The 14,426-nt window shown below is 38.1% G+C and overlaps 1 protein-coding gene across 4 annotated transcripts; it reads left to right on the top strand.

Moving 5' to 3' along the window:
- Positions 1 to 1,012: 1,012 nt before the first annotated feature.
- LOC123762117 (succinate dehydrogenase assembly factor 4, mitochondrial) lies at positions 1,013 to 12,903 on the top strand. 4 transcript variants are annotated; one of them, XR_011230316.1, is made up of 7 exons: positions 1,013 to 1,168; positions 4,032 to 4,248; positions 4,999 to 5,097; positions 5,719 to 5,925; positions 7,724 to 7,849; positions 8,191 to 8,228; positions 12,157 to 12,903. XR_011230316.1 is itself a non-coding variant. In XM_069335933.1 (5 exons), the coding sequence occupies exons 2-4, from the start codon at positions 4,212 to 4,214 to the stop codon at positions 5,892 to 5,894; spliced, it is 312 nt and encodes a 103-aa protein (XP_069192034.1). In that variant the 5' UTR covers positions 1,013 to 1,168; positions 4,032 to 4,211; the 3' UTR covers positions 5,895 to 5,925; positions 8,191 to 12,903. The 4 variants fall into 4 exon arrangements, 1 of the variants encoding a protein (XP_069192034.1); XR_011230315.1 differs by lacking the exon at positions 7,724 to 7,849; XR_011230314.1 differs by having other exon boundaries at positions 8,191 to 12,903.
- Positions 12,904 to 14,426: the final 1,523 nt, after the last annotated feature.

Raw genomic sequence — 14,426 nt, 5'->3', positions numbered from 1 at the left:
TAAAACATCTAAATTACTGGGACCGACTAAAGAGCCTAAATCTGTACTCCCTTGAGCGCAGGCGGGAGAGATACATAATAATTTACACGTGGAAAATAATTGAGGGGCTGGTCCCAAACCTGCACACAGAAATAACACCACATGAGACCAGAAGACATGGCAGGATGTGCAGAATACCCCCGTTGAAAAGCAGAGGTGCAACAGGTACTCTGAGAGAGAACTCTATCAACATCAGAGGCCCGAGACTGTTCAACACGCTTCCACTACACATAAGGGACATAACTGGCAAACCCCTCACAGTGTTCAAGAGAGAACTGGATAAGCACCTCCAAAGGATACCTGATCAACCAGGCTGTGACTCATACGTCAGGCTGCGAGCAGCCGCGTCTAACAGCCTGGTTGATCAGTCCAGCAACCAGGAGGCCTGGTCGACGACCGGGCCGCGGGGACACTAAGCCCCGGAAGCACCTCAAGGTAGCCTCAAGGTAGGTAAGGTAGCCTGGAGTCCATACCTAGTTAAACACAAGACAAAGCTAGAGAAGATTCAGCGGTATGCCACCAGGCTCGTCCCGGAACTGAGAGGAATGCGCTTCGAGGAAAGGCTAAAGGAGCTGAACCTTACATCCCTGGAAAACAGAAGAGTAAGGGGAGACATGATAACCACCTACAAAATTCTCACGGGGAATTGACAGGGTGGACAAAGACAAACTCTTCAGCACGGGTGGGACAGGAACACAGGTGAAAACTTAGTACCCAGATGAGCCACAGAGACGTTAGAAAGAATTTTTTCAGTGTCAGAGTAGTTAATAAATGGAATGCACTAGGAAGTGATGTAGTGGAGGCAGACTCCATACACAGTTTCAAATGTAGATATGATAGAGCCCAGTAGGCTCAGGATCCTGTACACCTAGTTGATTGACAGTTGAGAGGCGGGACCAAAGAGCCAAAGCTCAACCCCCGCAATCACAATTAGGCGAGTACCCACCAGTGCATGTGAATATACGAAAGAGTTCTGCATACACAAATTGTCTATGAATTTGTGTACCGAACGGACTGGTATCCGATACATTGTGTACGATGCGACCAGACCCCGGCAGGTGTAGGTCCCAGTAGTTGGCGTCCCACCTACACTGACACTGTGAATGACTAGCTCTACTAAATTATGACGGTTTGTGAATTTATCTAGAAGACAAAACACCCGTAGCTCCATATCTAAAGCATTTTAGTTCATTTCAGTTTGTTACAAACGCTAATAATGATATTGGGAACTGAACCTCAATATTTGTTTTCTCTAAGGTAATAAAAGTATTGAATTAGAGTTTGACAGGATATGATCACATCTTACTCAAGATGTGTCGATAAAGCTCGTTTTCTGATTGCTAGAACCATATATATCGTTAGGATATCCATACAGTATTAGCATAGTTTAGACTGTAAGGCTTGGTTAGGGGGTCCGTCTAATTACCACAAGCTACCACAAACTTCAGAAAGCTTCCTGGCAATACGTTAGTAATGAATAAATGTGATATATTAAGTTAGGCTGACCTAACCTAACCTAACCTTACCTTACCTTACCTTACCTTTACCTTTACCTTTACCTTTACCTTGGATCGTCGACTTGATTTGGCGTCACCAGCTTTTTATTTTCGTCTAATTTCTTTATAAAAAGATACTTTTTCAGATTAAAATTATGTTTTTTCGTGTTGTACATTCAGCACCAACATTATAATGAGTAAATATATCATATTTATTCATTACTAACGTATTGCCAGGAAGCTTTCTGAAGTTTGTGTAGTTTGTGGTAGCTTGTGGTAATTAGACGGACAGTTGGTTAGGTTAGGTTGGGTAAGATTTGATTGGTTTAAATTTTAACCCATTGGTGAACTGTTTGGTGTACGATGTAATCTATCCGGTTTGACATGTCGGTAAACTATTTAGTCTTCATTGTCTGGAGTAGGCCTAGGGGGAAGAAAGGAAATGAAATATATGACAGCAGAGGCCAGTTTACCAACTAAATGTGTATTGTGAGTCGACCCATTCATGGCCTTGGCTGTGCAGTGAAGGGCGAGTTTATTCCACAGCATACGTGTGTGTCTCGATCATTTGATTGGATATATGTGAACCATTTTTTTTTTTTTTTTACAAGCTGATGGTGACATTGTTAATTGCAAAATTAACTGGAATTAAATGTGGGACCCTTTGCATTACTAAGACAGAATGTTCTCACTACATGTCTTATAGCTCCAGGCTCCGTTTCAACATCTATGACATTGCCAACAACAGACTGCTGTAACCACGAACTACTAAATAAATATCAAAACCATTAAACTCTGTGTAACTAATCAACCAAACAACGTAACATAATCGTACATTACATTAGTACGATTACCAATGTAATACCAAAGCTGTCAGGAGGGCCTGATAGCTGAGTGGACAGCACTCGGGGTTCGTAGTCCTAAGGGTCCTGGTTTGATCCCCGGCAGAGATGGAAACAATTGGGCAGAATTTTTTACCCTGATGCACCTACAGTATTCACCAAGCAGTAAATAGGTATTTGGGAGCTGGACAGCTGCTATGGGCTGCTTCCTAGGGATGTGTGTGTGTGTGAAAATTAGTATTAAGGACTTGCCAAAATGATGTGCATGCTGTACAAGAATGTAAGATCACTTGAATGTTTATATAAATAAAAAAAAAATAGTTGTGTACGATCTTTAGATGTCAGTGCTAGGGCACACGTCAAAGTGAGAAACTAGGCTAACTAGGACACTATTGGAAACTTTTTGCAATGGTCAAGTCATTATCAGGAGAAAGCACTAAGCCATTATGATGAGAGCACTTAATAAGGATTTAAAATAGGACAAAGGAATAGTGTACAACCACTGGGACTATTTGGTCAATAATTGGATGGTTGACCATGTACATAGCCAGATTCTACCTTGGCCAGTGGAACCTTTATAAGCCTAATATTGATACAGCACAGGAGTCGGTACAGTCAGCTCACTACCAAGTGATCTCTGGTTCATTTCCTGTACAGAACAAGATGGTGGGCATGACGTTTCCCAACACTTAATTGCCTCTGTTACCCTAACATTAGATAGGTACCTGGGAGTTAGGCAGCTGTTGTGGATTGGCCTATAGACACAACGATAAGCCTAATAGGCATCCTGTTCCCAACAATGTGGAACCATAAGCTCAAGGATGCATATTCTAAATTTAGCCTTCAGAAATTTATTAGTGGTACCATTTATTAACATCTTTATTGATAAAATATATAATTTTGCCTAATTGGAGTAGTTTAATTTAGTCTTATTACTGTGAGAATTTAAACTGATTTTTATTATGAGGAGTACTTTAGAGTCAGAAAGGCACCATCTTCATATATCTGGAATTTTGCCCATTTGTTGGTTTTGACTTAACACAAAAATTCTTTAGTGCATTTTTGTGAAATTGATGCTAGAATTAACCTACTATAGTACAGTACTGTACTGTACATTGTATTGTGATCCAAAGCAAAGTGACTATCGACTAAACTCTAAAGTATTAGGCCTAATATTTATGAATAGAATAGATGTTTCTGGTTGATAAAAAGAAAATTTTAGTCTCATTTAATGAGGCACCATGAGTGATGTGCATTTAAATGCATCCTTTGGGCTATTTCCAAGTCATTGTACTATAAACAATGATGGAAATGGGTTTGGGAACTAGGTATAAGTTCAGGATTTATGCTTACTGATCACAACATAGTCCATCCAAAATTATCACAAATAAACTTGTTTATTTGGTAGAAACTCTACAAAGGATACCCAAGGTCCTCATTTATATAAATAAAAAAAATAAAAAATTGAGAAGTATATATAGCCCACATATCCCTCTTCCTAATTTCCATCACTGACTATAGGAATAATGATCTCAAAACATGAAGTGCATGTCTTCATATATGCCTAATGCCAAGAACAAATATTGCAACTTTTAATGTGTAACTGTGAACTTCATATGTTATATATAATTCATTGAGTTCATTCTCTTTACAGATACTGTACCTGTAACTACTACCAATCTATCAGCAGTTTGTCCTGAAGCATAAAGACTGTAATAGCAGAAAGATACCAGCACTACAGAATTCCAACAATTTATGGTCATAAAATAAAAGGAAAGACGAGTACAGTGCAGGTGCTCATAACTTGAAGGGAAGAAGAGGAAATTACATAAAAATGATCCGTATCACTCCAATCTCAAGGCGTATCAATGGTAAGTTGTTGATAATTTCTGAATGTATTGCTTAGTTCATCAATCCTTAGTTCGGGTATTTTTGTGGATTTCAGTTAGGGGGACATTATATTCTCAAACCTTCTACATTAAGTGAGTTTAATAGGACTCTTGAGTTCTTATGAATTTACTTTTATTGGTCATCCTAGGCTGAATAGACCTTGCAGGTATGTCTGAGATCTCTGTGACACCAGTGCCTGAATGTTATCCTGCCTGACTGCACAAATCTGGTCCAATTAGACAGTGGCTAGTTACAAAACATAACATAATGAAGAAAACTGCAGAGGATGCATTGGCTCATACGAGGCAGCTCCTCTTTATGTGTTATGCCCAAATTCTTTCATATAATGTCTAAAGTATTCTTGAAACAATCCATTTATTCCACATCTATTATGTTACCCAGTAATTTATCACATAAATCAACAACCAGGTTTCCAAACCAGTATTTACCCAGAGCTATCCTGAATATAAACTCCAGTTTATTTGCATGGTTTCAAGTTCTGTTGTGTTGATGTATTTAAAACCTTATTTATGTTCCCCTCGTTATATCCTTTCATCCATTTATTTGCTTAAATCATGTTGCCCCATAATTTTTATCTTTCTAGAGAATGTAAGTTAAGTTTTTTAAATATCTATTCATAGGGAAGTTTTTCTAGTTACTTAGGGAGCAGTTAAATTATTTTGCTTACAAAATTGTTTTTCATATTGACTCAACGCTTTAATTTTTTGTAGGTGCATCGGCTCCATTTTACCGTAGAATGACTTCATCTTCTGCATCTAATGACGGTGATGCCAGCAATAGTTCTTCCAGAAAGGCTAAGACGCCTGTTGGTCAGTGTTCTAAATACTGTTTTGTATGCTTTATATTAATTGCCTCAAAGTTCCACATGAAAATGTTGATAGTGCTAAAATAATAATTTGCATTCCTTTTTAACTTTTGTCCATTGTAATCTCTGAAAACCCAGGAGTAAACTCAATATTCAGAATATATATTATACAAATATGTTATATATATATTTGATTACAACCTAGGAAATTCATACAATAATTTTTTGGCTCAATTTGAATTTGATGTCCAAATGGCTCAATGTTATGTACTTGTTTGTTCAGATTTGGCCCTAAATTGGAATGGAGGATGTGTTCATGGAAAGCTTTATACATAGTGAAGTTAACTTTGTATGGAATAATAAGGTTGCGTTCCAGTGCTGTTCAAAGGTCCTGCCTTTTTCTCATAACCTCATTCTCACCTGTGGGTCCCCCCCTCCCCTACAACCATATTCACACCAGTGGACATCCCTACAAACATATTCTCATCTCGTATTCTAGTATTGTACAGTGTACATTGCACTATATAATATATAAAGGTTTTATAAGTTTTAAGGATACTAAGCATCAGCAAATTTTATTAATTATAACTTTACATGAATGTTAATTTTGTCTGCTTATTTATAGGTAAACTAGATGGCCAAGAGGTAGAAGAGGGTCATCACCCATACCAAGAGAAGGAGCCACTACAACCTTTTCCGGATAATATTAACCCCACTACTGGTGAGGTTGGAGGACCAAGAGGACCAGAACCAACACGATATGGAGACTGGGAGCGCAAAGGCCGTGTATCAGATTTCTGAATATTTTTACAGTGTACAGTGATGCACTGTGGTGAGTGACATTTAATATTTTGGCTGGTAATTTGTTTGGTATGTGATTTCTGTGAGATTTTCGTCTAGCTAAAAAGTTGCTTTCATATCCCTTTTTCTTTACTGAATTACATTTTATAAAAGAAAAACATTCTTATTTTCATAGCTAACATTAAAATTAATTAACAAATTGTAGAATATGAAGAAAACGTTTTTGTATTCATTATTAGGTAAAAATTGTGTAACATAATACCAAGTCAGAAGTAATTACTGTACAGTACATGTAAATGTAATTAGCAATTAAACATACACTACAATAAATTGAGCATTTCAGTTGGAAGCACTGTATAATGCAGTACTAGCCTACCTCACTTGGTTACTTCCCAAGACAAGAGCCTTCTAATATCTTGCCAGGATTTAAAATTGTGGATTTTAAATTATTCTACAATACAGTACTATTTACATAAAAATACTCTGTAGAGTACTGAAATATTGTACACATTTAAAATTACATATTGTTAAAACAATAGAAAGGATGTCTAATTAGCAGGTCAATTCAAATAAATTAAAAAAATAGCAAATATTACTGTACTACACATTTTTTCTTAATGTTCCTTTTGGGTTGTATGTCCCTTGATAAAATCCTCGATGAATCCGATTCATTTGACACAAGCTAGTCCTATGTCTTTCTGATCTTGCATTGGCATCCTAAATGATATCTAGGAACTTGATTATTCTGGAACACCAACAGTGCTGTATCATTTTCTGGGTTTATCACTTTATTTTGATAATTACTTCTCCTATGGTGGATCTCTGAGTGAGGGATCCTCCTCTTTTAGCTTGGTAGTTTGCTTTACATACCTCTTTGACTGGGAACAGTCTTCTTTCTTATTTAGGGGTAGCTTGGAAGTGACCACTTTCATTATGCATTCTTCTTAATGCAAACTCCAGTCTTTGACAGGTATTGGCATATTGGTTCTAGGCTCTCTAGTCAGGTACATTATTGAACATGAGTCACCTGAGTCCAGCTCTGGCTGGATGAATTGAAACTAGTCACCATTCATGCCTAGTACAGTTTCTTCACAAAAGAAAGTGTTTCTGATCTGGAGGACCGGTGTGTTTTCATGACAGGTGTTTATGGATCGGTGCCTGTTAATGAAATCCCATAGTGGGTTTTAATTCCTTATGTATTGAGCATGGGTGATAGTATTACATGATTGGAGAGTACGAGTTGTGAGGAGAGAGTTTGAGGTATGGGGGGAGAAGGTCTGAATTATGAGGGGAGAGCCTGAGGTGCTGGGGAAGGGTTTAATACATGAGGAAATGTGTAGGTAGGTGAGTGGTGAAGATTTGAGGGGAGTGTCTGAAGTGTGAGGGAGCAGCTTGAGACATGTGGGGAGGGTTTGAAGAGTGTGGCTGATAGTTCTGACCTGTGAGGCTTCTGTATGGGGTAAGGATGGAGGGTTTCAGGTGTGAGGGGACAGTGTGAGGTATGAAGGGGAGACTGACAAGCGAGAGGGTTTTTTGTGTCAAATGCTCTGTTCACATGTAACAAATATAGGTACAGTATTGTGATTTTGATGTGTTTAAAACCATTCAGAACATCATCTCCAAATTTAATTACTGCAGTTTGTGTTCCTCCTTTTTCAAGAGCTATGTTAGTGACAGTAATCTGAGTCTCTTTAGATAATCAATGACCCAGTTGTTGGCAATTTTCTTTCTAGTCTACTACTCTTTCTAGTCTTCATTAGTCTACTAACTGCTGGGCTGATATACTGATCAATCATTATTATTGACTGAATTTTTCTTTTTATATATAGACAGGCAATCCTGCAGGCATTCTGTCAAGAAGTGGCAGCGCACACACTTCTGCCACAGCAGCCAATTTGGCATGAGATTCCCTACCAAGTGTCGTATGGCACTAACCTATGTGTGTGTGTGCTATGGTAATGCTCAAGTCTCTGGGAGGCATTGCAATTCCAATGTAACTGAGTCAACTTTTCATCAACTGTTAAAATATCTTAAAATCATTTTAGGATGCCCTATGTTCAGCTTGTAGTTTTACTTTGTAATCTAACCATCATATTGGTTATGAGTTTTGACTTTTCATTCTATTCTTGACAGTAGTGAATCAGACCTTTGCCTTGTTTATTGTACATCATATAACACTCAACATGCTTGGATCAAAAGATGCCTGTTGATATTGCATAGTAAAACATGGAGCATAATTTTTATATTATATATATGTACAGAAATTTAAAATATTAAAGTCTCTTAATATTTACAGATTGGCAGTGAATGAATCCAAAGGACATGATGTATAGGGTGAGTTAATGCTTACAGAGTAGAGTGATGTTTGGATTCCTATTTTGTAATGGGATTGTGATATGGAAGGTAGAGGAAAGTGTTTGAATGTCATTTAGGCAAGTGTGCAGTAAAGTTTAATGGGAACTTTGTCAAAAAGATAATTGGATTAAATAAATACAAAGGGCATTTGGTAGGTTTCAGGTGTATACCTTTGAAAGAGGTAAGGAGTTGGTTATATTGCAGATCGTAAGTTAAAAATTTGAAAAAGGTTAAGTTGCAAAGAAAGGGTTTATTAAGAGATAAAATATGTTTTGTAGTGGTAGAGTATCTTTTTAAGGAAAATAATTTAGCAATAAAAGATGCTTATGATAATTTACCCACTCAGTGAGGAAACACAAGTCTGAAGATTTTAGGATAGCTTCATTGGAGATTGAAGTTAGATTGTCACAAGAACATCTGTCCAATTACCTTCTTGCACTATTCAACATCAGAGCTGTAGGCATGAGGAAATCATGCATAGTAATGCCTAATAACTTGTGCAAGGCATCCCCTCGTGTTGTTTTCATGAGGTGATGGGGCTCGTTTGGCATTTTCAGGCATTTGAGGGTGGCTTCTATTCTAATCTCATGCCTGCTATGCCTGAGTTCAACAAAATAGATATGCTGATTATAGGAATCCCATCTGGGTCTTGGGACCACTTGCTGGAGGGGTCACCTGTGAGGAATGGATATGGATGTTTACGCTGGGATACGAGACGAAAGTGTGTGTACACCAGTGTGAGCGAGCGTATGTTTCTTTCGTGTTGTTGTATGTTGGTGTACATCCCTGCTGAAAATAGGGAGTACCACTAGGAACGAGATATTGTAAGCTGGCACATGCTCGGTCCTCCGCCTTGCCTTCTGACCATTCTGCATGATTGGTCCCTTCCTCTGCCTCCGTCTTTCAACACTACTATTGCTAGTGTGAGCCCCTCCAGGCTCCATCCTCATTCTAGTCCCTCCCTCTTTCTTTTGGCCCTCCTGACCACTTTGTAACAGCTTATGTTTACCTCTATCCCTACCAACACCGACATTTGTCTCAAGCTGAGACTCGCTTAAAATCTCGAAAAATTATTCTTTTGACCACATGCATAAGGGATACCTAGTAATTTACACTTTGAAAATATTGGAGAGGCTGCACAGGGAAAATAGTGTCTTGTGAAACTGGGAGGCATGTCAGAAGGTGCAATTGAGAATAGAGGTACATTGAATATGCTAGGATGTGGTTCTATCAACATTGGGAGCCAAGACTAACTTCCTCTCTTTATACATAAGGGGCATGGCTAACCTACCTTCCTTTGTTCAAAAGGAAGCTTGATAAGCACTTCAAGGGAAATTTGATTAATTTGACTGATTCATGCATTAGACTGTGAGCAACCACATCTGGCAACCTCCTTGACCAGACCACCAAACAGGAAACTTGGTTGGAGGTTGGGCCTCCAGGACGTTGATTCATGGAGCCACCTTGGAACCACCTCTTACAGCCAAAAGAGTAAGTTGGATCCCTCTTGTTCCTGCTCAAAGAAAAAATGTCTTCTGTCCCTGATCCATCGTGCCTACCCTCATTTCGAAGTCTGAAGTAGGGTTGTCCCTAGTCTGGAGCAGTCCTACTTTGCTGATTCCTCTCTACCTCTGATTTTTACTGCTATTCAAAGCACAATATGCAGTCATTGGAGGGATAGATGGCTAACTATTGTGAATAGCAAATTGTATGCTATTAAATGTGAGCAATAGCTTCCTCCTAACATTGTAACAGGTGAGAAACTTCTCTGGCTAAGTTATGTATTGGCTACACATAATCAAATAAAAGCAGGTATGGAACAAAAACCTGTGCCTTATTATCAGAACTGCATTGTCTCCTTAGTGTATCTCCTATTAAAATGTCCCAATTTTCAGATTGATTAGAAATCTTGGCTTCTTAATGTTCATTAGCATGTATACCTCCATGAAATCTTTGGTGAATCTAATAATTTTGAAAAAGCTCGTCTTTGGTATTTTTGCTCTTGTTCAGATTTCTTGAATGATACTGTATCTAGGGATTTAATAATACAGTGGCGCCTTGATTAACGAGTTTAATCTGTTCTGGCACCAAGCTCGTCATGTGGAAAACTCTTGTGAAACAACAACAAAACTGTTGTCGGAGGTGTCCGAGAACCAGCGGGAACGCTCGTTAATCGAGGGAAAGCTCGTCAGTCGAGACATTTTTTGCGAGTGGCCTGCTTGTTACTTGAAATGCTCGTAACTGGAGCCACTCGTCACTCGAGGTTCCACTGTATGTGAAACAGACCGCTAAGTAGTCTTCCAGGCTGGACACCTCTTTTTGATAACTACTGACTTGCCACACACCAGGGTTACAATTTTGTACATTGCCCCAATACGTATATACCCATGGCAACTCATCCATGGTGGAGGAGTTTCATTATTCATTACTGAAATACTGTGTAAAAAAATATATGAACACCAGTTTCTGATTAAGCATACAATGCAGAAAGAAATTACATTACTGTGATGTATCAATGAGAAAATCAATATTGCATTTGCTTGGGAGTACCCAGAGCCATGAAGAGGGTCAAATCCTTCTCACTGCTAATTCTGATTTTCTCAAGCATGCAATACAAATTTATTCTATAAAAACTAACTTAATTGATAGCTAATTTGCTCCTTGATCATCAATTCAGTGATTCAATGACCATTCCACTTCTGCCCTCCCCCTTTTTTCCAGTGAAGTCTGTCAGTCTCCACCTCTATCATTAAATGATTTCAGTTTCTGTGATGGTATTAATGTGATGGCCAGAGTATAATACAGGTAATTGTATAATACAAAAAAGAAAATAATAATGTATTTTTTTATGTTCTAAGACAGGCATATGATATTTAGTCCTTCAAATTTTTAAATAAAATTTCAGCATTATTTTAAACTAATAAGTAACAATCTGGGCTCATTCTTGGTAAAGTTAATGTTATTTGAGATATTACCAATTGCATTGATAGTAATTTTAGGCACTTCAGAAATATAGCATCGTGAATACCTGTGTTGTCCACTTTGTATATACACACAGTTCGTAACTTTAATGTTACAGCAAATCTTTGGCAAATACATACTCAAAATTTAAATTAATTTAAAATGCATTAAGTGGCTTTAATAGGATTTACACATTTGGTACAATTGCATCTAATACAAGGACACTGTAATGAAAATTGTTTCGGTGTATGTATTTGCAAGGACACTCTAGTATTGTGCAGCTAGCAGATACATATACAGTGCTTTGTTCTGTTAATCTTCTTGAATGTACACTTTTAAACCATATCAGCTTGAAACATTCATTTCTATATGATAAATGAAATAACTTTTAAATGTAGTTTGCTTTAGTAACATAAAAAACATGACATTGTTATACCCCAATTATGTCTTAGGATTGGTTCCACCACGCCAATCTCTTTCTCGACTTTGTTGCAGGCATCATTTACTTATGGATTACATCTTCCAATTAAACTTTCAGCATCCTGTACAGTACTGTATATGCATAGACATTACTTTCATAATATTCTTTACGTTGTAGTTTGTCACAATATTTGGTTATTTGTTTAGCACCATCCTCTTGTGTTGTCACAAAAATGATGTACAGTAATGAATAGTCTGAACCTAACTGAGGGACCCATAAATAAAAAAATGGGACAGCCCATCAATATTGCAAGTGTGTGTTGCTTCTGACCATCTGTTGTCACCTCTCCATGGGTACCAATCTAGTTTGTTTGCAGACCTCCTGGAATGTCTTATTGGGTTCTTTACACAGTTTTTATCATCCATTAGTTCTTTCCTGTGCCTGCTATCATATCACATAGTTTCATGCTGTTGTTTTCTGCCATGTATGGAAATGAACGTAAGTTGATCCTTTGTTTTTTTGCAGTATAGTCTTCAAACTATTGCTCTGCTGTTCTGATTCTTATTTCTGGTCCTTGTAACTGTTTACTTCAGTATTCATTTCCATTGAGTTTCCATTTTTTTTATGCCTCCTTGCAATATTTTGATCCATAGGTTTTCAATTTTATTCTCATCCAGTTTCCTGCTGAGAAGTTTGCTTTACTGAGTTACAAATTTCATCACTTTTGTAGACTTTCCTTCCACTTAAATCTTGCTTAAAATTGTGCAGGTAGGCCATAACTTTCTTGTAGTCCCTCTTCTGCACTCTCTTGCACTCTCCAAACTGTTTCTTGGTTACCCCTCTTTTAATTCCACAATGCAATAGAACATGATAATGCAATGGCTACTGGCTTTTATGAAGCAGCACTTCACATTTTAAGTTCTCTACATCATCCTTATTGGATAAACTGGAAAATTAACTGGAGAAATTTCTTTTGTCTGCTCTGTGTTGTCACCACTTGAAGTGTTTGCTAGCTGTTGGCACTAATGTTGCATTCCATGTTTAACCTCTTCTGCAAAGATCTTTGTTAACCAGTTTATTTCCCCTGTGATTAAAATAACGGAGTGCTTGGATATTTACTCTGAACCACTTGCCACAGTAACTGCCTCCGGATTGGATTGAAAATGGATTGATCATGGTTGGATGCATCTCTATAGTGGCTGGGAGACCTAGTGCAGATCAAAATTACACATACCAATAAAAATGCGTGTGTCAATAAAATGTACATATAAGTGTAGTTCATTTTTTATCCACCCCATACTTATGAGTGATATTGGAGAAGTGTTAAGAGGTACATAATGGATTCAAGAACTGAATCCAAGAGTTAGTTTAGCTAAGCAAGTCACAGCACTGATGATGGAGATAGTTACATAATTTAACATAAATGTAAGTAAACCAACAATAAGTATCTTCAAAGTTGGTCAAACTAACATCACCATGACCTTAAGAGGCCCTTAACAATTTTAAAGTTTTTGTGTAACAAATTATCTTCAATTATAATTTTCCTATCATACACCCTGCGCTCATCCATTGGGCAGATGTGGAGAGGTTAGTCACCTGCATGCACTACCAACAGTTAATGAACTGGGGATAATTTGCTAAAATTAATGGTATATAATTTTCAATGAAGTAATCATCAAAAACTTTTTTTTTTATCAAATGCTCTTACATTTCCTGAGCATATACTTTTTGCATTCCATCAGTGATGCAGGGCGCGTGAATAATTCCTGCTAATTTCATTTGGACTGGTCCACATCAGCAGGTAACGCAAGCTTCAAGAGGTAATGTACATGTACTTATATGACCGAGTCTAATATCTAGGAGTATGCTGATTGTAATTGATGATCTCTAGGTATGTGATTCTTCTTGCTGATAGTATGATTGATGGAACTGGTGGTGTAGATTTCACTGTCTCAGATCTACAAGGTTTTGTTGAAGTTCATGGTGTTATATATTTCTATGGCTGGTTACAGGCAATCAAAGGCAATAGTCGACTTCGAAGTCATTTATTCTTTGGCTAATGTCAATAATAATTGTGTCTGTCTAGCTTTAGACAAGCGTATTTCAATTGCGTCCTTAAGAAATGAGTGCAATTAAAGATGTAAAGAATTGCTTACAATTAATGTGCTAAGTTTGGAGACAGACATTTGAGTACAAGGTGTATGGCAACTAGATCGACCTGAAGTGAAGTGCATGGTGCTATATATTGACCAGACCACACACTAGAAGGTCACGACGGGAGACATCCTTCGTCACGCACGATGCAGTCGCACCTCCACAGATCTCCAGTATCATCTATTGATACTGGTAATGGCTCAAAAGGGCCACCACTTACGAGCTATTCGTGCCTGTGCCACCTTTTGAGTGGCTTAATCTTCATCAATCAATCTTCCTCATCACTCAGCACAGCTCCTGTGCCAGATAAGTCCACTACGGGCTCACCATAGCCCGTGCTACCTGCCCCGCTCCTGTGCCAGGTAAGTTACGGGCTCACCATAGCCCGTGCTACTTGGAACTTGTTCCGAGTAGCTGAATCTATAACAACAACAACAAACAATAGAATGTGAAGGGACAACGACGTTTCGGTCCGTCCTGGACCGTTCTCAACAATCGACTTGAGAATGGTCCAGGACGGACCGAAACGTCGTCGTCCCTTCACCTTCTAGTGTGTGGTCTGGTCAACATACTTTAGCCACGTTATTGTGACTCATCGCCTGCAGCTGGTGCTATATAGTCTTCCCGGCATGGTGCCTTCA

This window comes from Procambarus clarkii, chromosome 34 (assembly GCF_040958095.1).
Source record: "Procambarus clarkii isolate CNS0578487 chromosome 34, FALCON_Pclarkii_2.0, whole genome shotgun sequence".
NCBI lineage: Eukaryota > Metazoa > Arthropoda > Malacostraca > Decapoda > Cambaridae > Procambarus > Procambarus clarkii.
The sequence above is the reverse complement of the archived record's forward strand: the minus strand, read 5'-3'. Positions and strand labels throughout refer to the sequence as shown.